The sequence below is a fragment of the Pimephales promelas genome, chromosome 7 (genome assembly GCF_988280905.1).
Source record: "Pimephales promelas chromosome 7, fPimPro1.hap1.1, whole genome shotgun sequence".
In the NCBI taxonomy this organism is placed as follows: Eukaryota; Metazoa; Chordata; class Actinopteri; order Cypriniformes; family Leuciscidae; genus Pimephales; species Pimephales promelas.
In genome coordinates this window covers 12,726,093-12,750,053 of record NC_142775.1, presented here as the reverse complement: position 1 = coordinate 12,750,053, position 23,961 = coordinate 12,726,093, and the positions used below count along the sequence as shown (strand labels likewise).

Genomic DNA, 23,961 nt, shown 5'->3' with positions numbered 1-23,961 from the left:
TCAATGACGTTACATTAGATCTGGCTAAAGGCACTGTTACAGTAGGTCATCTAAAAACATAACGGAACACTTACCTCAGCCGCAGGTGATCCAATGTCCTGTCTGTGCTATCGATGGGATGGCCGTATCCTTCAGCACATTATGGTCCGTGTGGCAAATTACATTTTTTCAAAATAGTCGTCCTCATTGAAATGTACCGAGCAAACATAATGTCCCTTGATAATCTTAGGTGTGTTTGGATAAATATCCAGAAGTTAGCCATTTCTTCATCCAGTCAACGTTTTTAGTTGGAATTCTGTGAAACATGGTATTACCTCCCCTGTTTACAGTCGCAGCTATTCACAATAGAGCGAAAACCCATGACTCTATACGCTTTTACTATTTATAAATTGCTGACTCTGTTGCCCAAACACCGAGCGAACTCTCCGCTCCATACCACGGCCTGTCTCCGGTGATGCGGTTATTACTCCGTCAAAGTAGCAGTGCTTCGCCTTCAGAGAATAGTTCCCAGGTTTTATACGGTTAAAAGATGTCTGTGTCTCATTTGACTTTGTTATTTGTACATTATGTGACTATACAAATCACAACATGTAAATAGGAAAACGTTTGCGTTATTTTGCCACTCATTTGGATCAGTATGAAAGCTGCAACCAGTCACATCGAGTCTTTGTGCTAAGCTAGGCTAGCGGTGGGTGCGTCAAACAGACTTATAGCACGCACGGAGATGAAAAAGGTATGTATGGACTTATCTAACTCTGGGGGGTAAGGTGAATAGGCTAAAGTCCCAAAAAGTCGGAGTGTTCCTTTAAGCTAAATAACTGCTTATCTTATGATTCAGATTACACGATTTGTTTTGTCTGTTACGATAGTCACTGTGTCAGATTACGCAATTTTGACTCCTAAAATCTTGACGTGTCATGGACAAGACACATATCAGACTACACGTTGCTTCCTGACTAGTCATCGCGTGCCGTCTTTAACGAGGCGCGTGATGTCATCGAGAAGGTGAAACTAGTAGCGAGTGACTTCCGGAAACGAACGTAATTAAACAATGGATGAAGCGGTGAGTGTTGGATTGGCTGTCCTGTATTCAAAAAAAGGAAAAAAAGAAAGAAAACCCGCCAATGGACACGTTCCTGGATTGCTGGAAGAGGACAGTATGGGCTGTCGATCCTCCAAAGAGAACTTGAGGTAAAACATTGTTTTCTTATATATTTTTACTTTTTAACGTTAGCACTCTTTCGTTTCGCCATTTTTGAAAGTTGTGTACGGAAAAGCTTCTGTAATCCTATTGGTCAACCTCATACATGTGACGGAACCATCGTGGACGACCGTTAAAAAAATTAAACATGCTAGTCTTTTTGTCGTGATGTCGTGAAGCATCGCAGGCGCGACAATTGTAGGTTGTCGCCCACTATAACACACTATACAAGATGATACGATCGAATCTTGCGTCTAGACGCCCGTTGTCGTTTACGAATCCCCACGACACCCGACGTCAAACGGATCGGGCCAAAATCGGTATAAAATCGTGTAATCTGAACCAGGCATTAGTCTAATAGAGGGTTGCTTAGTATAAAGGCCAGTGATTGTCCTTATATATCATGCTTAATATTTTTCTCAGTACAAATGCATCTGTATCTAAGAAAATATGTAGCTTTATAATACACAAAAGATGTCCCTTACTCTATATTTGAAAGTGGATCATCATATTTGGATGTCCTTGGCATCAAAAAGCTTTGGCTAAATGTGTCGTTACTGCCCCCTATTTGTTTGGAGGAACTGATGCAGTGTCAGTCAAGCGCAGTCATTACCTGTGCGATGTCAGGACCACTGCACATTTGCCCATCACTTGCTCAGAGATGATCTTCCAAAGGTGCCGTTTGGAGCGTGGGTCCATTCCAGAGCTGGGTTCATCCTGAGAGGTTAGAAGAGACATTTAAGAAACATGTGGGATGTTTCTGTGAGTTTAAACAGTGTGTGCAAATCCCACACACTCCCCAGGTAAATGCAATCGTGCAATGCACCAAGCCAAAATTTCAAGTTAGAATAACTGATGTGCTTAGAGACTTTGGCCAAACAGCACACCAACGCATTTCAGAGGTGTTTGCAATGAGTGTGCAACGTTTTACCCATTCAAACCCCTCTGAGCAAACACTCAAGACAACATGAAATACAGTGATTTATAATGTATCTGTACTGATTACTAAATGGTAACTAGTTTCAGCTAAGTGGGATGATGTGTGTTTTTCGCTCACCAGAAGAAGGATCTGTGGGTTTCCAATCAGGGCCAAGGCTGTAGACAGCTTCCGGCGTGTTCCACAACTGTAGTTCTCGCTTGTGTTGTGTCTGTGGTAATTCAGCTCCAACTTTTTCAACAGATAGTTCACAACCTAAAGAAAAAAAGATCAAATATTGAGATTCTCACAGCGTGTATTAATATAACATCATGTTAAATAAGAAAACCAATTGATAACAATTCGATTTTCACATTTTATGATGCAAATATGAGTTCCTCTTGCCCGTGCAAAACCCCACAAATCTAAGGTATTGTGATTAGTTGCCACGGTTGCAAAGGGTGGTAGTTAGGGTGTTGCTATGTGGTTGTTTACTGGGGTTTGTTCAAATCCCTAACTCTACAACCATAATAGTGATGCAAACATTACTAATAATGTAAAAAAATAATTACAATTTTAAATCGAGGTTGCTCAATTAAATCGAAATAAACTGAAATCACGATATGGGTGTAGTGTGATTATCAAATTGCAAAGGCTGTTATTTAATGAAATAAAAATATAAGCTACGTGTTTCTCATCTCTGCAACTGCTGAGTTTGGGTCGCTCATACAATTGGAAGCACAATATTTGCCAACCAGCTTCCCAAAATTGTAATGAAAAGCGTTTATAAGCCAACCGTGGTCAACAAAATAGAGGCTTCCTCGTGGTTTTCACCAAAATAAAATCTTGATGGTCTAACTTTGAAAATGAAGAAATAAAAACAGCCTTAAATGTAAGTATTGTAATTTTACAGTATTGTAATTTTTGTAATTGTAATTTTTTGTTGTAATTTTTACAACAAAATTATTATTATTTTTTTATTTTGTTTTTACAATGAAATATCCATTATTTTGTTTACTATATTTTTATAAACATTTTTGGTAGCGCTTTATTTTACGACCCGCAGTAAGAAATTACAGTAAGTTTCTGTAATTATAGCGTACTTCCGTGTAGGTATAAGGGAACAATATGTTAAGTATTGGGTAATAAAGGGGTAACAAGCAGATATACAAGCAAATAATTTTTAATGTAATTATTTTAAAACTAACAGGTACCTATTCTGTTAATATATTCCAGGCAAAAATTGTATACGTCTGTTGTATATAAAAGTTATCATCACATTTCTGGCAAAATATGTTCTTGTGCAATTTTCAGGGTAATTTTGACATCTGTGGGTTAAAAATTAAATGTGTATACACACACACACACACACACACACATATATATATATATATATATATATATATTAGAGCCCGACCGAATATTTTTTGGTTTTAAAATCCGATATTCCGATATATTGGCCGATATTTTTATTTTTTTCAGAAACGTGCAAAAAAACATTAACAGATTTCCCTAACATTAGTTATTTGTAGTTATTTATGATGGGGATGTTCTTTTAATTGTTATTCAAACAATGTATTTTTCGTGACCAACTCAACAAGTGTTGCCAACAGGGACGGTGTAGAGTGCCATCTGGTGGACAAACTATACAACTCCAACACTCATGACATGGTTCAAGCGTGTTTCATCATTCAAGCGTTGTTTTTATTTTATTTTTGATATATTAATTTATCAGCCATTATAACTGCCGATACCGATAGTTTGGAAAATGCCTAATATCGGCCTGCCGATATATCGGTCTGGCTCGGCTGTATGTGGGCTAAGCACAGAATGATAAAAATGAATTTATTGGCTTTTCTTATTAGATTTGTTATGTCAACCCACAGATGTCAAAATTACCCTGTAAAATTGCACAAGAACATATTTTGCCAGAAATGTGATGATAACTTTTATATACAAGAGTCGTACAATTTTTGCCTGGAATATATTAACAGAATAGGTACCTGTTCGTTTTAAAATAATTACACTACAAAGTTATTTGCAGGTTGTATATCTGCTTGTTACCCCTTTATTACCCACAACTTAACATATTGTTCCCTTATACCTACACGGATGTACTCTATAATTACAGAAACGTACACCGTAATTTCGGTCCACTTACACAGTTGTTTGCGGGTCGTAAAATAAAGTGTTTTTTCATGAATAATATTACTAATCACCATTTAAATTTCAATTGCAATTTTTATCAGGAAAAAAAAATCACAATTTGATGTTTTCCCAAAATTGTGCAGCCCTTTTTGAAAGCATGTATCACACTTACATTTCACTCATAATTTCCCTGCAATTTAGCTTGGATTAACAAAGCAATAATTGTCCCCAAAAAGGCTTAACAAATTGTTCTAACACATTAATTGTGTAGTTTTGACATCATAATGAGTCCCTTTGAATAATGTTTTGATTAAACGCCTGTTGACATTTGACCCCACACAGAGAATGTCATGGTTTCTGCATTCATTTAACTAATTGGATTCATACATCAAAGGATCCAAGTAGACATTCAATGAATTTAAATAGCTTCTCATAAACCTGCAAGAAACCATAAAGGACTCTCCGTCTAACGGGTTATACGCACCTACAGATCATCCTTTTGGGCCTGCATTGAATTGTGTGCTTCCCTCAGGACATCAAAATTTACCAGCCGTTTCCTCTGAATCCTCTAATCCAAGTTAATGGGCCAAACCGCAAAAGCCATTTCAAAGTCTCAGCAGCTTCTACACAAAGGCTTTCGGTATAGCCGAAAGATGACTGATGGTATTCATAGATTGTTAAGTCAATTCCTTATTTGCCCTTTTCATAGAAGGGTAACATCATCATTACAGGGTGCTGGTTTTACTTCATTTTAGACAAAGTTGCACTTTATATCAACTTTACTCAACGATTTAAAGCATTATTTCGCCGAGCATGAATATTCTGTCATGATCTACTCACCCTTATGTAATTTAAAACCCTTATGACTTTTTTTCATTCACGGGTATATAAGAAAGGACAACGTTTGTAGCATGTTCGAGCAGCTCTTTTCCTCAAAATGAAAGTGGATGGTGACCAGGCAAACAACACAAAGTAGCATACAATAGTCAACATGACTTGTGTGCCATTGTGTCTAAGTGTTTTGAAGCTAATCAATAGATTTGTGTGAGAAACAGAACAGATTTTTCCCTGACAATCCTTTAAATTTGTTGAATTGCGTGTAATCAAATACTGCACATGGCAAGCTTCATATAAAAGCAGACTCTTTTTACAATAACTGTAGATGACTCCTTTCACCACAGGCTATCAAAGTACGTCTAAAGTATTAGTAGAGACAACACCAAATTACATAAGAGAAAGGAAAAAGCTCGACAGTGAGGTATGTGTGTGTTTGAGCCATGCGCTCATAACGTCATACTGTAAATGCATGTCACAGTCTCTGATTAGAGCCAGACCGATATATCGGCTGGTCGATATTATCGGCCGATATTAGGCATTTTCCAAAATATCGGTATCGGCAGTCAGAATGGCCGATAAATTAATATTTAAAAAATAAAATAAAAATGGAAAAAACACACTTCAATCATCTCTCCTTCACTGTCAGAAAAAAAGGTACAAAAGCTGTCACTGGGGCGGTACTTTTTCAAAAAGGTACACTTTTGTACCTAAAGGGTGCATATTGGTACCATAATTGTACAAATATGTACCATGAAGTTACCAATATGCACCCTTTAGGTACAAAAGTGTACCTTTTGAAAAGGTACCGCCCCAGTGACAGCTTTCGTACCTTTTTTTCTGAGAGTGTTGGTCTGTTATATTGAAAATGTATGTTTTACAATTTGCAGTATGAAGTTATCCATTGCAAAATCATGGCTCATCATAGACTAGCTCACCACAAAGCTAGCTAATGCCACTATCATCAGTGGAGGACCGCTAACGTTAACATTAATGAACTTTTTCTGCCTAAATAAAGTAATGATTATTGTATTTATAACTAGCATATCTCTAGTTACAGTCCCTGCATTGTAAAACGTAAGTTAGACTTGCGAGGAGTGAACATTTAGACATGGAGAAAAAGTATCAAACGTATCTTGTGCAGAAAAGTTAGCTTTTCTTTTACACGTGTGTGAAATCCAACAATATTTAATTAAAAAAATATCGGCCGATATATCGGAATGTCGGATTTTAAAACCCAAAAATATTCGTATCGGTATCGGCCTTCAAAATCCTTTATCGGTCAGACTCTATCTCTGATCATAATGGAGTTGATATTTTCAGTTCAAGTTTAAGCCCTCTAGATCAAAATGTTGTGCAGGATCAGGATGCAATAAAGAGGAAAAAAGACAAAGCAGTGCGATTTATCTTCTAAACAGTTCTCCTGCGTATCTTCAGAAACGTAGCTGTTGAGAACAGCACGGCATGTCCTGCATTACACAAACTGATGATTCTGACTCTAAAATTTGATTTAGAAGCTCACGCAGTCCTTGCGTTGAACTTTTTTAAACTGACATCGCTGCTGCTGTACAAAAGCAATCAAAGCCGTGATTCAGTGTTACACTCAGCTATTAATAACCCAGAGTTTCACAGAAACACTATTCCGACTAAAACTATTTTCATAATAACTTCCTAAAATGACAAGCTATATACCAGTGTTTTAGTGTTTAGGAAGACTGAAGCCAAAGGCAAGTTTTACAGAAGTGCTTTTTACCAATAATCCTGGGAGAATGCAAGATTAATTAGCTTTCTCGTTAATCAATATGGAAAAGAGCCAACCATTTTGTGTCAAATGCAATACTAAGACAATACCAAAATGAAATCTATTGAGAAGTCCAGGAGGGACTTCCAGGGGGGGTCGATGATTGTTAGTGCTGGTCAAGTGGGTAGATCCGCATTGCAAAAGTTGTTTAAAACTGGTGACGCTGGTCTCAATCACAACATAAGCATCTCAATCACACGCTGGTGCTTTCAGAACTGCTGTTAAACCTCCATTTCCTGCGTCACACTTGACGAAAGACACATGCACAATCTTTCTTGGAGTGTTACAGTAAATGACAGTCAGTCATTGAGTTGTGACATGAAATTATACAGACAGCTGTCTGCCTTATCTCTTCTCTCTCATTTCCAATCAGCAAACTCTATCAGTGGAATACATTTAGTTGCATATAAGCAGGGATGGCAAGAGTTCCAGCATTATAGAATCAAGTCGATACCAAAATAAATAAATAAAAAAAATGTAATGATGCCAGTCTTTCTTTATTTTCAGCAATACGAACTATTGATTCAGTACTAACTCAGATGACTGCCTATAAACTTGTGCATGTGTGACTTTCACTTTAAACTTTGGGGTCAGTAAGATTTCTTTGTTTTTAAAGAAGTGCTCACCATGGCTGCATTTATTTGATCAAAAATACAGTAAAACAATAATATTAATAATCAAATAGCCTATCTATTTTACATTTTATACTGTAAAAAGTCATTTAGTTGTTTTCTTTAGTGTCACATGATCCTTCAGAAATCATTCTAATATACTGATTTGATGCTCGAGACACATTTCTAATTATTATCAATGTTGAGAACTCTTTTTGTGGAAACTGTGACTTTTTTTCAGAATGCCTTGATGAATTGAAAGTTCAAAAGGACAGCATTTATTTGAAATAGAAATCTTTTGTAACATTGTAAATGCACTGATCAATTTGATGTTTCCTTGTTGAAAAAGGGGTTTTATTTAAATCTTACAGACCCCCGATGTTTGAATTCTTGAAATTAGTATTGAGACGCTTGAATTTGTATCGAATACTGGATTTTTATTCAATAAAATGACAACCATGCACATAGGTATCATTATAACCGAAACCATGCACTGTTTGCAAGTCGGTTAAATAAGGAACTGGCCGTTGCCAGAGCAAAATAGATGTTGATGTAACTGTGACCTTACCTGCCCAGTCTGCCTCTTGGAGATGCCTCTGATACGGGCATAAAAATAGAGATGTTCTTCTCCAGTCAGGAGGTCATCCAGTGCGTCCACCTGGGGGCAGTAACCGATGTTTATGCCCTCTCTCCTGCAGTCTATGATGTCAACCATCCTCCTGAGGACACAGGCCAGGGAGATTTATGAACATGCAATGAAACCCAACACAAATGCCTAGTAAAAGGCTTTAGAAAAAGACGCTGAGCGACAGTAAAGGTACCAGATGTAGTTTTTAAAAGGAGAAAGAAAAGTACCCGTCAATGTCCCGGATCTTAGCAGAGCCATCGGTAGGGCTAATGTCTCCTGTTAGCATCTTGAACGTAGTGGTCTTCCCTGCACCGTTGACTCCCAGCAATCCAAAGCACTAAGGAAGATATTAAGCTTCCGTTCAATCACAATGAATGTTTTGCTGTCATTGATTATTCTTAAAATCTGAATCATAAATCTTCTACACTCAACCAAAATTCAAAATTTGGGTAAAATTTGGACAAACCCAAATGTTGGGTTAAAAATTAAAAAATTTTTTTTTTTAAAGGAGCTAAACGCAAGTCTCTGAGTTTTTGCAGAACTACGCCCCCTCTGGCGACAAGCGAAACTGCAACCAGAGCTGTGCGCGTTCATGGAGGAACACACACACACATACGCACGTTTGCACGAGCTGTTCATAACTAAGGAGCATCAGCCGCACACTGTGCGGCACACATCTTTTGTTACAGTCATAATGAGGTAATACAGTAATAAATCTGCAAGTCATTTAAAATATATGAAAGGAAAGGCATTCGAGTAAATTACACACTTGTGTGAGAGGGGGAAACGGGGGTAGTAGAAAACTTCGGTTTTTGTTTCCATCTATCTCCCTGTGCTTACTGTATCCACTTATGATTGAATTATTATGGAAACACGTTCAGTTATCACTTTGTATAGGCTATGACCCGTTTGAGCCCTAGAGACGACCGGAGATCTCTCCGTTTGTTGAAAGCTTCCCGATGTCGACTCTCGTCTTATTCCGACGCATGGCACTGGACAGACAGAAGTTTTATTTTCTGTCTCACGTGGAGTTTGCGTTGGGGTTTGTAATGAGCTACAAGCCGGTCTCTTTCCGCGCCATATACAGATTTAATGAAGTGCACGTCACCGAAAGCAACAGATATGAGCTGGATTTTATTAATCATCGGCTAATTTCAAAATCAGCAAAGACAGCAATAAGAGAGATCGGCAACAGAACTGGTAAGATCATTTCATTTCTTTACTTTTAATGAAGATGGTAGTGTTAAGCGTCTGCGACTTACTTTCACTAGGCTAATTCACTTTGATTTGCGATAGATTGCGGCGCTTGATGAAGGGGCTCAGCTCAGCTGCTCAGGTGATGCGCGTCGTCATATATGACTAAAATATCATGACATATAGCTTGGTTTCAACAACCAGATGTATTTACACTTGTCCAGTTTCGTCTGGAATACGGCACAGACCACGTCCTCAAGTGGTTTGAGCGATCGAATTCAAATCCGTCTCGAATGCGTTTCGGAGGGCATTTACACCCTGGTCTTTTCACGATCGAATAGCTATCCGATCACAGAAGACACGTACATGAAGTGACCAGGTGTAAACAGCCCCTTTGAATCCATCGTCTACTTTTGTGGAAAGCTGACTAGAGTTGTGTCGCTCGAGTTGTCTTCTCTGATACGGAGAACGGCGGCGAATAGCTACACGAACCTGCCAGACACAGCCAGGCGAGCGTGAACGCGCATGACGTCACGCCCAGTCTCAGATTCGAGCCCGAATCCCTCTTATATATTTCACTGTACAGGGTTATAGAGGCGATCGCAGTGATCAAAGAAGGGCTCATTCAGCCCATCAGGCGATTGTTTAAGCATGTATGGGTTAGAAAACGGCTATTTTTAACATGAAAAGTTGCGCAATGCACCTTTAAATTTTCACTTTCAGCTGTAAATTTTTTAATTGCATTTTAACCTAATATTTGGGTTTGTCCATATTTGAAACAAATTTGGAAAGTGCCTTAAATATTAAGTATATATAGCTGCATTTCCCCTCTGTGATTCATCAATCCAAAAAATGCTGGGTTGTTTTAACTAAATTTGAGGTCAAACATGGACAAACCCAAACTTTGGATTAAAATGCAATTTAAAAATGTAACCCAATGGCTGGGTTTGTCCATATTTGACCCAAAATTGGTTTAAACCAACCCAGAATTTTTTAGAGTGTGGTTAAAACTATTGATTTGGTAATTTTGTTTAATACTTGCACAAAACTTTCTTATTTTTAAAGTTAAAAAACAATCAGAACAAGCATTTTGATCTTTGAATTGAATTTACCCAATTTACTTTCATAGTACAGATTCTTAACCTCCAAGTATTATAAATCAGAAAGTGGAACACCCAACTTTTCACAATCCAGTTCATTCACAATGCACAAAATGAATGACCAATTCTTGTTAATAATCGTAAATACATCTCATTACCAAAGGAAAATGTATTGCAAATTTATTTGGACTTTAATATTCTTGTGCATGTAAACGTTCTCATAATTAATTGTACTATGCAAATGGCACAGACCTCGCCAGCTGGGATGCCAACAGACAGGCTCTTCACCGCCTGTACCCTCTTGCTCAGGTTTTGGTACACCTTAGACAGCTCATTAACCTGCAGAATATCTGCATTTGCATCCCCACGGTACACACGCAAGCGTTCAGCCACCACGTCTTCATCTTCATTGGGGCTATAGCTCTGAATGACATTTCTCTTACACCCAAATAAACGTCTGTGAAGAAAACACAAATGCACAAAAATGAGACATTTACAAACCAGTAAGCACTTTAAATCTATAGTGCCCGAGCCTCAGGTATACCTGACTTTGCGAAGGAGTGTCTTGTTAAGTAGCAGGCGGAGCATGAAGCAGATGAAACCCTGCAGGAACATGGAGATGTACATCCAGCCCAGAGAATCCATGCTGAAGGGGTTCTTGTAGGCATCCACCCCAAAAGAGCTCAAGATTTGCACCTGCATGTCAACCCTTGTCAGCTCCATCAACCCATTGCCAAAGCTGAACTGAGGGAAGACTAGGAAGATGTTGCTCATGGTACGGTACACGTTCTGGATGTTCTGAAATGGACAGGGAGAGCAAGTAAGAGAAGGAAGGACAATGTGCAAAGATACTTATGTTGATCATTTATTTTGGTTAGTTAATAATATTCTGTTCTATTCCATACAAAACATTTTCAAAAATGTGGGGTCGGAAAGATATTTTAAATAGATTGATACTTTTATTGAGCAGGGGTGGATTAAACTGATCAAAAGTGACAATAAAGTCAATTAAAGACAGTTATGATGTTACAAAAGATTTACATTTTAAACGAATGCTGTTCTTTTGAACTTTCTAATTATCACTGTTTCCAAAATGAATATTTAGCAGCAACATTAATAACAATAAGAAATGTTTTTGAGCGCCAAATCAGCATATTAGAATGATTTCTGAAGGATCATGAGACACTGAAGACTGAAGTCCTGAGTCACAGGAATAAATTACATTTTAAAATATATTTAAACAGAAATATAGTTATTTAAGTTGAAATGATATTTCACAGAAAAATGTAACAAATAAATTCAACCTTGGTAATCACAAGATACTTCTTTCAAAAACATAAATTTTTTTTTAAAAAAATCTTATCGACCACAGACTTTTGAATGGTAGTACACATATCCATACTTACTAAAGAATAAAAAATGGGTAACACTTTACTTGAAGGGGTGTGACATGACATGTATGCAACACTATCTCATGACCAATTCGTACGAATTCGGCGCATGATTAAAAAGTGTCTAATTCGTACTAATTCGTACGACCTCACTCGTACTAATTCGTACGATTTGTCTAAACCCACGTGATGGTTAGGTTTAGGGGCGGGGTAAGAGGTAGGTCATTCGTACGAATTCATACGAATTGGCCAATTCGTAAAATATGTACGATTTAGCAAAATCGTATTAATTCGTACGAGTGAGGTCGTATGAATTGTTACGAATTAGCCACTTTTTAATCATTCGTCGAATTCGTACCACTTGGTCGTGAGATCGGGTTGGAATATGAAGTTTTATGCATGTTTGTGACAACTGTTATTAAGTATCATTCGCTCAGTTATGACATTTTTAATGCAAATATGACATTGTTTGAGATGTCTTTGTCACAACAACTTGACATTACTAAGACAACACAACCTGTCATAAACATGACATAGCAGATTAATTATCAAACTTAAGAAACCACCTAGCTTTATTGGTTAACAATACATTAAACTGTCAGTTAATTGGTTTTGACATTGGCTGCCATGAAGCCATTATAACATTTTAATGACAAACTCAATTAGTACCACTGTAGTTGAGGTCACGAAAAATAGTCATGACACAGTTATAATGCCTCATGACAGCCAATGTCAAAGCCAACCACATGACAGTTTAACTTGTCATGACAAAGACACTGACAGGTTATGATGTATTGGTTTATGTCAAGATGTCATAACAAAGACATCTTAAACAATGTCATATTTGCAATTAAAAATGTCATTATTGAGCGAAAGACTACTTCATATTCATGACATATGTCATGTCATGGTTATGAAGGTGTCATGTCAGTCTTATACACACCCCTTCAAGTAAAGTATTACCAAAAATGGATAATAGGTAATGAGAATTTGAGGGCAATACTTATCATGAAAAAATATCACAAAAGCAAAAATTCTAAACGATCTTAAAATTGGTTTCAGTGTCTTAATATAATGTGATTTCTTTTTTAAATTGGGGGTGAAACATCCCTCTGACTTTTCTCTCACCGGGTCATTCGTGTTCAGCTGACCCAGGAAGTAGATAATGGATGTGGCGATGATGGTGTTGATACTGATGAAGAGATTGATGCAAACATAACCAATGAAGGCCATCTCCGTGTCCTTGAATAACGCAGACAGAAGGTACATCCAAGGGAAGGTGGAGAAACTGAAAATAAACAATGAAATCAATGTGGTGAGTGACAAGCTTAAAAAAAGAAGAATTACAACATGGAGGAAGACAAAAGAACTATAGTGAGACTTTGAGTTTAGCAAAGAGAGAGAATATATTCCAGAAGCCAGAAGATAAATGAGTTCATCTATTTCCTTTTTGTGAAGCATTCTCTCTCCTCTTCAGCTCCACAGAATGATCTGTTTTTTTATTCATTACTCTCGGTGATTGGGGTGGCGGGGTCAAGGAAGAGGATGTGTTTAAACTGAGAGGGTACCGTGTGTGTGTGCGCGCGAGTTGGCCGGCCTGTCTGCATGTATTGTTAGTGGTGGAAAGTCCACACCGCTCAGCTAAACAAAAGCAATTAAGCAGGTTGAAGGGAAAGTGGTCGGATCGCTGTGATGTGTGGTTATTTATGGGCCGAGAGCCGGCGAGCTCACAGGCGGATGAATGCGGGCCAGACTGCTGACTTCACACAATGAACGGCCTCCCAAGCAGCCTGGAGCTCTGAAGCCTAAAGACTGACTGTGAGTGGTCTCACTGCTCTCCACAATGCAATTAACTGGGTGACGAAGTGTGTGAAATCACTTCTTCAGAGCCCAGGCCTTGCAGGAAAGCTTCAAGCGGCTCTCCTCTTTCTAGCAGAGAGCCCGTGTTTACCTGAAAGACGGTGCATTGACTAAAACTTCCCCTTTGCCAATGCTGCGACATGTAACATTTGCTGAATAATACATTCATGAAGCTCCACTGCCTTGAGGACCTGTCAGCGCTGAAACGTTCTAATGAGACGTCTGTCTTGTGACAGGAAAGTCTCTGGTGGTAAAGGTACTTTAATGTATGCTGACCCAAATAGCACCAGCAGAAGCGTGACCGCGCCAAGGTTCTGTCTGTCTGTGAAGGCTGGGAGCTGGAACGCTGCTATCATCGCCACCGAGAGGACAACAGGAACCATGTAAAGAGCCTGCAATGCAACAGGAAAGACCGCATAAAAACAAACATATATACAGTTTTTTATTAATATTAAAGGGGTGATGAACTGAGCTTTTGACATCTAAGAGGTCATCATATTATAGGAATATCCTGTAAGTTTCAGAACTGAAAACGTCCTTGTTAGTCCAATAAAAGCTTTGATTGACACCAGCCGAAGCAAACGACTCATTTTTCAAAGTGGGGAACTATGACGTCAAAGAGGATAAAACACCACCCCCGAAGAAGAAGAAGATCAACTATGCATTCACGCATAGCTAAATAACATAGATGCCTACCAAGCAATACAAAATATTGTTCAGTGCCTGGTTGTGGAAGACAGTCGCTGCATAAGCTTCCTCTGGATTCCAACAGGACGGCATGGATAAACTTTATTTTTAATGACGTTCAGTTGATGAGGTAAAACATTGTCCATCTGTTCGCTTCATTTCACTGAGGATTGTTTTGTAAACAAGACTGGATTTGCAGACCGATTAAGAGTAAAGAACGGTGCTGTGCCGTCTATATTGGATCTGACAGGAATTGTGCAACACACGGACTCTGGGTCGAACATGTATGGGCGAATCATTCCGGTTGCCATTTTACAACATTGGACGTTTTCAAAACAATTTCCCCCAAGTGCATCGATGGGTGAGTTGAAACTCATTATAATATGCAAAACTGTTATTTAATCAAAGCAGTGGGCGTTTATTTCCAAGTCTTCAATGCGAGACGCCCATAAAAACCGAGCGTTTTTCAGCCAGGCTCAAAACTAGAAAATAGCCTATTACTTGTTCATTTTGATGTTTTTGAATGCAAAACCAAGCGAACGTCATAAGTTGACCTCAGACAAAAATATAATAAAATTTAAATGCCAGTTCATGACCCCTTTAAATTATTGATATAATCTGAGCAGTTAGAAATGGCACAGGCACTAATGGTTGTTGTTCCTGCATGCAGTTTATGTATTCTGGGTTGTAATCTTTCTTGCATATAGTTTGGGTTTTGGGATAGGCTGAAATCTATCAACTAATGATGAAGTACCATATCATAGAAGAAGTTGATGATCCAGTAAAATGGTTCGCTGATGCCAGAGATCTGTTGGAGTCTCTTGGAGCCTGTGTGATGTTCCTGAACCTCATAGATGGCAAAGCTGGCAGTCATGATAGAGTAGCCAGTGAGGACACAGATAGCAACCAGGATGCTGACCAAACCGCCCACCCTTGAGGATACAAAAAGAAAGAGTTCAATACTGAGGATCAGTAAGTCAATGAATATATATTTTTTTAAATATTTTTTTCAATATTTTTTTCTGAACACCCAAATCAGCATATTAGAATGATTTTTGAAGGATCATGTGACACTGAAGACTGGAGTAATGATGCTGAAAATTCAGCTTTGCCACCAATAAATGACATTTAAATATACATTAAAATGATCAATTATAAACAGTATATAATATATATATAAATATATATATATACTGTGTGTATATATATATATATTAGTATATACAGTGTGTGTGTGTATATATATATATATATATATATATACACTGTATATACTGTATATACTGTATATATATATATATATATATATATACAGTATAGTAATTTATATACTATATATATATATATATAGTATATAAATTGATATATATATATATATAGTCATTTATAAAAATGTTAAAAATTTATGTTATAAATTTTCAGCATTGTTACTCCAGTCTTCAGTGTCACATGATCCTTCAGAAATCATTCTAATATGCTGATTTGGTGCTCAGAAAAACAAAATAATAATATTATTGATATTAAAAACAGTTGCTATTAATATATTTTGTGCAAACTCTAGAAAAACACATTTTCTGACCCCCAACCTTTGAATACTAGCACATATTTATTACAAGCACAAATAAATAGTTTATAATAAGACCAGAAACATGCATTAATAAAGTGAACAGGTCCATCGCTGTACATTTAATATACACACCTGCAGAAAAACACAAAAAAGCTGTTATTCTGCGGCAGCAGTGCAGTGAGAGCATGTCTTGCTGTCTTACCCTTACAATACAAACTGCACTTCATATTTCCAACAGTGTCACACATGAGCTTAACACTGTTCTTCAGTCAAGCCTGATGCATTTACAACGGCACCAGACACAGTGAGGAGAACACATAAAAGCCATGAGAATTAAGATCTCTCTATCGGTGAGAATTGTGTAAGACAGAGTCAGAGACGATCAAGAGTTTAGTCTCAGCAGGACACTTCTTTTTCTAGCAGTCACAAGCTGAGCTCTTGCCTTTAATGCTGCCCCTTTGCGTCCCATCTCTGCTTCCAAGCACTCCAAAAAAATATAGCAAGAATGGAGGACAAATAAGAACCAGGGAAAGACTGAAGAGTGTTGAGCCTGAAGTGGGGATCATTTTACATTCAAATAAGAAAGGGCTCGGTTTGTTGATGATCACTGAAGTCAAAGGATAAGAAATGACTTTTAACGTACTTTTCTACAGCTTCAGACTTTACTAGACAATTTTGGAACCTTGAATTGCAGCTTTTCCTACTACCTCCTAAGGGTGACTCAGCCGTATTGAAGCACTTTTTATTACTTTGAATTCAACGTGGCTGCCTGACGCCAATGAAGACTGTTCGACATGGCCTATTTTAGCTATAACTCCCAAATAAGTCATTTTGAATACATTTGGTGTATAACTTTTTCAGATAGTTGTTAAATCTATACAATGATAAACCTCATGTTAATTAAGACACTTAATATCGATTTGGTCCTAAGTTAACTAAGATGACAAGAATATTATTATACCTATACTGATTTTATTAGGTATGAGACAAGGTTAGCAGTCACTCATTACAATATGTTACTGAAACATAATCTTCACATTTTTTGAAGTATATAAGCTGCAAGAATGGCATAATTATGTGCACCAACCTAGTTAGAATCACCCTGGTTCCCTCAACATAAAGCCAATAGAGCTTTCCCATTGATTAGTTGAGAAAATAAGATCTGAGACAATGAAAAGTTTGACAATGTCACCACGTCTAAGTTTCAAACCAATATTTTAAGCTTTATTTGCTTACACTTTATTTCGATAGTCACTTTAGACATTCTACTAACTATAAGTAACTTTTCAACTCATTAGAGTATTAGTATATTATAGTAGACTGTAAGTAGAATGTTAGGTTATGGTTAGGTGTTAGGCTTTGGGTTAGGAGAATAAGTTTACTTGTAGTCACCAAGTTACTTTTAGTCAGTTGAATGCCTATTCCGGGACCAACAAAATAAAGTGTTAGCAGATATAAAGCTGACAGTCTACTAATACTCTAATGACAGTTAGTTGACATGTAGTTGAAAAGTTACTTATTTGTAGCAGAATGTCTAAAGTGGACTATCGAAATAAAGTGTTACCCTTTATTTAAATCTACAAGTTTTCCTGCATGGCGTGATGATGTTTAATGTCCCAGACAACCATTGTGGTCCCATTTAGCCAATAAAATCTTAGTAGGGTATTACTGATGTTAGGTGTTACCAGAGGTGGAAAGAGTACTGAAAATGTGTACTCAAGTACAAGTACAAGTAGTTGCTATAATATTACAAGTAAAAGTACTTGTACAAGTAAAAAAACCCTCTCAAAAACTACCCAAGTAATTACTTTTTAGCCTGTGATATTTATTTACTTTTATGGGAATCAAGTTATAAAGATAGTGTAATATGATTATTATTATTAATGAATTATAATGCAACAAACAAGCTTGTTGGGTTAAAATAGTCTCTACCAGTCGATCTACGAACGCCGATCCAAGTGCGCTGAACTGTGCAGAATATCATGTGGTCCGATGTTTTCGGAAGAAACACAAACACGAACCGTTTTCTTTTCTTCAATATGTACACGTAGACTACTGTTCACGCTCACCTTATCACCTTATTTACATCTCACCAGCGCACTTGGATCGGCGTTCATAGATCGACTGGTAGAGACTATTTTTCAAAGATGGCTTCTTCCTGTATTCGCGAAGTTGACTGTGTGTATAAAATATCTTCATATATATCACTGACAAAGTTCTCAATGCTTCGGTTTGAATGTAGAGACCCTTATTATGCTGTCGTGTTAGTGTGGGGCTATTTTGAGCCTTGTTAGTGGTAATAACAAGCGATTTTTATTTGTCATTACTCTATGCCCTATATACTAGCATTATACTAGCGTTATAGGCTAAACTGTTTTTAGAGATAACACTATTTACATTCGGCAATCATGAAAACAAATCTCAGATAACGGTTGACTAGGTAACAATGTGTAATTAGACCAAACGTTCATTTTGCGCCGGAGTTGTCCTTTAACCTTATTTGTACTCAAGTACAAGGAAAATTACAGACTTTTAGAAAAATATACTCATAAAAGTACAAGTACACGAAAAACCACTTAATTACAGTAACGTGAGAAGTTGTAATTCGTTACTTACAACTTTGGGTGTTACTGTTGATGTTACTGTTGTCATAGAAAAAAAGCTTGTGTAAACCACAGCCCTTATTTCAGTCATATAACTAAAACCTCATTCAAAAACCCATTGACTGCAGGATGATGGAACCAAAAGCTCAAAAATGATGAATCATTTCTGTGTTTTAGGACTCATGCCTGCAGCACACTTTGTAGTTGAAACAGCTGCTTGAGGCTGTTACCAATATGGCCGCCAAGTGCTTTGACTTGCCTTAAAATGGGACCTATTTGGAAAACGAATGCATTCTTTTCTGCGCTTTTCATCTACTCACAGAATCATTTTTTATTTTGAGTAGCCAACCTATTCTTCTACATTTTACTTGCTTTCTCTGCATGTTTTCTCCTCAGCCTAAGCCTAAGTAGCAGGCGTCAAGCCAGACTCATCCCAGCTGTGAGACTGAAACAATTGCGTTCGTTTTACAGAGCGTATCTTTTAAATTTAGGCACGGTTGAAATCGCCCACAGTGTTGAAAATACAAGCATGTTTGGGTGGCGACGTTGAATCAATTAACCTCTGAACCACCTTCAGAGTAAACACACATTATATTGGGTTAGTAATCAATAAGCCAAGCTCAGGGAAAAAAAAAAAATCAAAGTGGAGTAAATACAGGAGTCAAATTACATTAGTTCAAGTGCTTCACTAGAATGAAAATGTCAGAGCAATGTTTGCATATCTTATCTAAAGCCCATCATTTGGGTGATTGCTTTCTTTTCCCCACCACTGGGTCTGTGATTTGGTACCGGCCCAACTAATACGCTCAGTCTGTATTTGGTCCCACAGAGTACTTTATCAGCTTTAGCTGCCAGACAGAAGGACGGGCGTGTGTGAGTGTGCGTGTGTGCGTGCTCTTACATTACATCCTCGTCTTGCACTTGGCCAGGGTAGGGGTGGCTGGATATGGAGATAGCTGTAAAGAGAGATTTTAGCACATGAGAAAATACACACTTGCTCAGGCCAACACGTGATCGGCAATCTGCTCCTCCCATGAACCTTTGCTGAATTTATGCTCTGTTTTGCCCTGAATGAGTTCACTGGCAACATTTGAATGAATGCATCCCCCCTTTCCATTATTGACTGCTAGGATTGCATTAATCTTGCCTGGAGGCGGACAGTGAATCTCAGCCAGTGGGCCAGTCTGGCAGTGTTGAAATAAGACCAGCTCTATTCCTTCATTTCAGTTCTCAGCACCTCTAATTAGCATTCAGACCACTCTACCTTCTAGTGTGAGATGGAATAGACACACTGCCCCCTGTCTAAGGGTAGTGGTATTGCGATTGTTAGGCACAATAAGGACTTCTTCTTTGCAGTCAGTCAGAAGGTGCCCGGTTCTTGCTCAAAGTAAATTAGACCTTCAGAAATCCTTTTAATATGCTGATTTGCTGTTTAAAAGCTTAATTTTGTTAGGGAATAAAGTGATAAAACATTTTCAGAATTTAAAATATAGAAAAAAGTCTTTACAGTTCCTTTTTAACCAATGAATGCATCCTTGCTAAATATATTTTCTTCTTCTTAAAAAATAATAATAATTCTTACTCACTCCAAACTTTTGACCAACAGTGTATGTGAAATTCACAATTAGAGAGAGAGGTTTAACTAACTGTATTGTTGTCGTTTCTCAGGTGGCAGACTGGATCTCAGGATGAAGTTGTTAAGGCTGTTGAGGTAGGCAGGCATGGTGTGGTGACCTTCTGGATTATACCAAATCTGTGTGAACACAAATATTAATACAATGCACCACAATTCCTCTCTAATCAAATAAAGACTAATGTAAATAAGCTTCTGTTCCAAAACTTACTGAGCTGCATTGACTGCTGCCTTTTAAGGCTTTAACAGGAAAACTAAAAACCTAATATCCAAACATGTGTGAATGATTTCTAAAGGACCATGTGACACTGAAGACTGGAGTGATGATGCTGAAAATTCAGCTTGGTCATCACAGGAATAAATTACATTTTAATATACACTCACCTAAAGGATTATTAGGAATACCATACGAATACTGTGTTTGACCCCCTTTAGCCTTCAGAACTGCCCTGATTCTACGTGGCATTGATTCAACAAGGTGCTGAAAGCATTCTGTAGAAATGTTGGCCCATATTGATAGGATAGCATCTTGCAGTTGATGGAGATTTGTGGGATGCACATCTAGGTCACGAAGCGATGCTCTATTGAGTTGAGATCTGGTGACTGTGAGGCCATTTTAGTACAGTGATCTGATTGTCATGTTCAAGAAATCAATTTAAAGTGATTCGAGCTTTGTGACATGGTGCATTATCCTGCTGGAAGTAGCCATCAGAGGATGAGTACATGGTGGCCATAAAGGGATGGACATGGTCAGAAATAATGCTCAGGTAGTCTGTGGCATTTAAACGATGCCTATTTGGCACTAAGGGGCCTAAAGTGTGCCAAGAAAACATCCCCCACACCATTACACCACCACCACCAGCCTGCACAGTGGTAACAAGGCATGATGGATCCATGTTCTCATTCTGTTTACGCCAAATTCTGACTCTACCATCTGAATGTCTCAACAGAAATCGAGACTCATCAGACCAGGTAACATTTTTCCAGTCTTCAACTGTCCAATTTTGGTGAGCTCTTGCAAATTGTAGCCTCTTTTTTCTATTTGTAGTGGAGATGAGTGGTACCCGGTGGGGTCTTCTGCTGTTCATCTGGTCATCCGCCTCAAGGTTGTGCGTGTTGTGGCTTCACAAATGCTTTGCTGAATACCTCGGTTGTAACGAGTGGTTATTTCAGTCAAAGTTGCTCTTCTATCAGCTTGAATCAGTCGGCCCATTCTCCTCTGACCTCTAGCATCAACAAGGCATTTTCGCCCACAGGACTGCCACATACTGGATGTTTTTCCCTTTTCACACCATTCTTTGTAAACCCTAGAAATGGTCATGCTTGAAAATCCCAGTAACTGAGTAGATTGTGAAATACTCATACCGGCCCGTCTGGCACCAACAACCATGCCATTCTCAAAATTGACAGGTACTATACATTGCTCATACAAGTATTGGGTGTAAAAGACCATTTGTATTTAGACTCAACTACTGTATTTTGGTACTGAAATAACTTTTCTCTTGCTTCATTTGTCATCTTGAAAGTATTTTTTTTCACACCATTCTTTGTAAACCCTAGAAATGGTCATGCTTGAAAATCCCAGTAACTGAACAGATTGTGAAATACTCAGACCGGCCCGTCTGGCACCAACAACCATGCCATTCTCAAAATTGCTTTAATCACCTTTCTTTCCCATTCTGACATTCAATTTGGAGTTCAGGAGATTGTCTTGACCAGGACCACACCCCTAAATGCATTGAAACAACTGCCAAGTGATTGGTTGATTAGATAATTGCATTCATGAGAAATTAAACAGGTGTTCCTAATAATCCTTTAGGTGAGTGTATACTGTATATACAAATAGAAAACAGTGTTTTTTATTGTATTTTTGAATAAATAAATGCAGCCTTGGTGTGCATTAGAGACTTTTGACAGGTACTGTACATTGCTCATACAAATATTGGGTGTAAAAGACCATATGTAATTAGACTCAACTACTGTATTTTGGTACTGAAATAACTTTTCTCTTGCTTCATTTGTCATCTTGAAAGTATTTTTTTCACTGAACTCTGGGATGCAAGCAATATTGCCTTAAAATTATACCATAAAGGTGTTTTAGAAGGCAACATAATGATGCTGCCTACCTTTTGGAACAGCTTTCACAACAGGAGGGTAATTATGATGCATTAAAATGCTGCCTATGTGGCAGCTTACTTGGTTTTGGAACAGATCCTGTTAGCGTCCACATAAACTGCTACATTGGGACAATGAGCAACTTTGCCATTGGGGCAATGTACCGTAATATCACTCATCCAAATTACCTTACTAAGTGTTCTGTTATCTGGCACATCTAACATGTCCAACTTAAGATCAATGGGAAGAGGTTTCCCAAAGTCCCAGCCTCCATATCTGAAACAAAGCACAAAACAACTTACTTTAGAATGTGTAACATCTTGTTCACACGTTGTACATATTTATTACATCTTCTGAATAGCTACTTATAGACCATTTCACAAGATGTAAAGAACACTGGTCCAGAAGCACTTCCTGTTTCAGTTTTTTAACACTACATAAAAGCTGGGATAAAATACAACCAACAGAACATTTAAAACTGAATCAAAAAGTTAAACATCTTTAAGATGTTTTCTTTACATGTGAAATAAAGAAAACAGTTACAAACTGAAACAGGAAGTGCTTCTGGACCAGTGTTGTTTACATCTTGTGAAATGGTCTATAGCTGAATTCGTTTAATACTTGGTGAACTTTACACAGTTATTGAAGTGAACTGACCCAACTCTGAACTGGCTTTACAGCAGAATTTGAATTTATCTCATATTTATTGAAGTTTGCATCATTGATTCTGTTATTTACAGTGAAGTTTTTTGGTTAATGCATTCTAGGGTTAAAGGAATCTCTTTTGGTAACTTTAATTGGACTCGCAGCCTGGGAATTTATATGTTCTTTCCCACATTCTTTATATATTAAAGTTCAAATTATTTAACATTAACTTTAGTGTTTTGAGACGCTAAAGACTTCCTCATGATATACTCTCAATTAATAGTTTTATGCAGTTGTTGAATACTCATCCAATTTCTTATAGAGCAGTGATTTACCTTTTTTTATTGCTATTTTTGCCATCACACCGCAGCAGGGCTGTGTATTTTATTACATTTTTTTTTTTTTTTGGAAGAGGAGTGTATGAATAATAAATGTATGCCTTACTATTTTAGGTGTAATAAAGTATTTTCATGCCAGCAGCACGCTCAAGAGCTGTGTGCTATTTGACTAGGATGGAAAATGTCAGCTGGTCGGAAATGCCATGATAAAGTTGGTATAAACCGAAGTGCTTCCTTTTTAATTATTAATCAACCTACCAGCGGTTCATAAATTCCTTAATATTCCACCTCACCATATTCTGAACTTGTGACATTAAGGAATTATCTTTTGAAATTAGTTTAATGCCGTGAAGTGATACGTGTAATCAAATTCACCTGTTTCTGACGAAGTCATTCGCAGTGGCCAACAGGTAGTCCTCTACGTTGATGCCCGTCAGGTTGTAGACAATCTGGGATGATGGATTTCTTCTGTGAGGTGGTTGGTAACCTGATGCAGGACACGACTGAAAGTGACAGAAAAGTAAGTGATGATGATACAGGATTGGGGGAGAATCTGAATATAACAACTTGCTCCCTGTCAAATTGTGAGTAGAATTAGCCACGCCCCACAGGAAGCTGATTTGAAATAACATGAAGAGGCATTTACTAATTTGCAAGTAAATTATAAGAAAATTACAAACATCAACAGG

General features: G+C 37.7%; 1 protein-coding gene across 1 annotated transcript in view; it reads right to left on the bottom strand.

Moving 5' to 3' along the window:
• The window catches only part of abca12 (ATP binding cassette subfamily A member 12), a 95,926-nt gene that overhangs the window by 5,676 nt on the left and 66,289 nt on the right, over window positions 1-23,961 (bottom strand). Inside the window, exons 60-72 of the mRNA XM_089133079.1 lie at window positions 23,648-23,775; window positions 22,478-22,565; window positions 20,189-20,294; window positions 19,443-19,497; window positions 15,126-15,303; window positions 13,961-14,076; window positions 12,953-13,112; window positions 10,978-11,231; window positions 10,686-10,890; window positions 8,367-8,476; window positions 8,080-8,230; window positions 2,259-2,393; window positions 1,815-1,918 (exon numbers count right to left, since the gene is read on the bottom strand). Coding sequence (XP_088989205.1) covers window positions 1,815-1,918; window positions 2,259-2,393; window positions 8,080-8,230; window positions 8,367-8,476; window positions 10,686-10,890; window positions 10,978-11,231; window positions 12,953-13,112; window positions 13,961-14,076; window positions 15,126-15,303; window positions 19,443-19,497; window positions 20,189-20,294; window positions 22,478-22,565; window positions 23,648-23,775 — 1,790 coding nt within the window. The remainder of the gene's footprint in view (window positions 1-1,814; window positions 1,919-2,258; window positions 2,394-8,079; window positions 8,231-8,366; window positions 8,477-10,685; window positions 10,891-10,977; window positions 11,232-12,952; window positions 13,113-13,960; window positions 14,077-15,125; window positions 15,304-19,442; window positions 19,498-20,188; window positions 20,295-22,477; window positions 22,566-23,647; window positions 23,776-23,961) is intronic.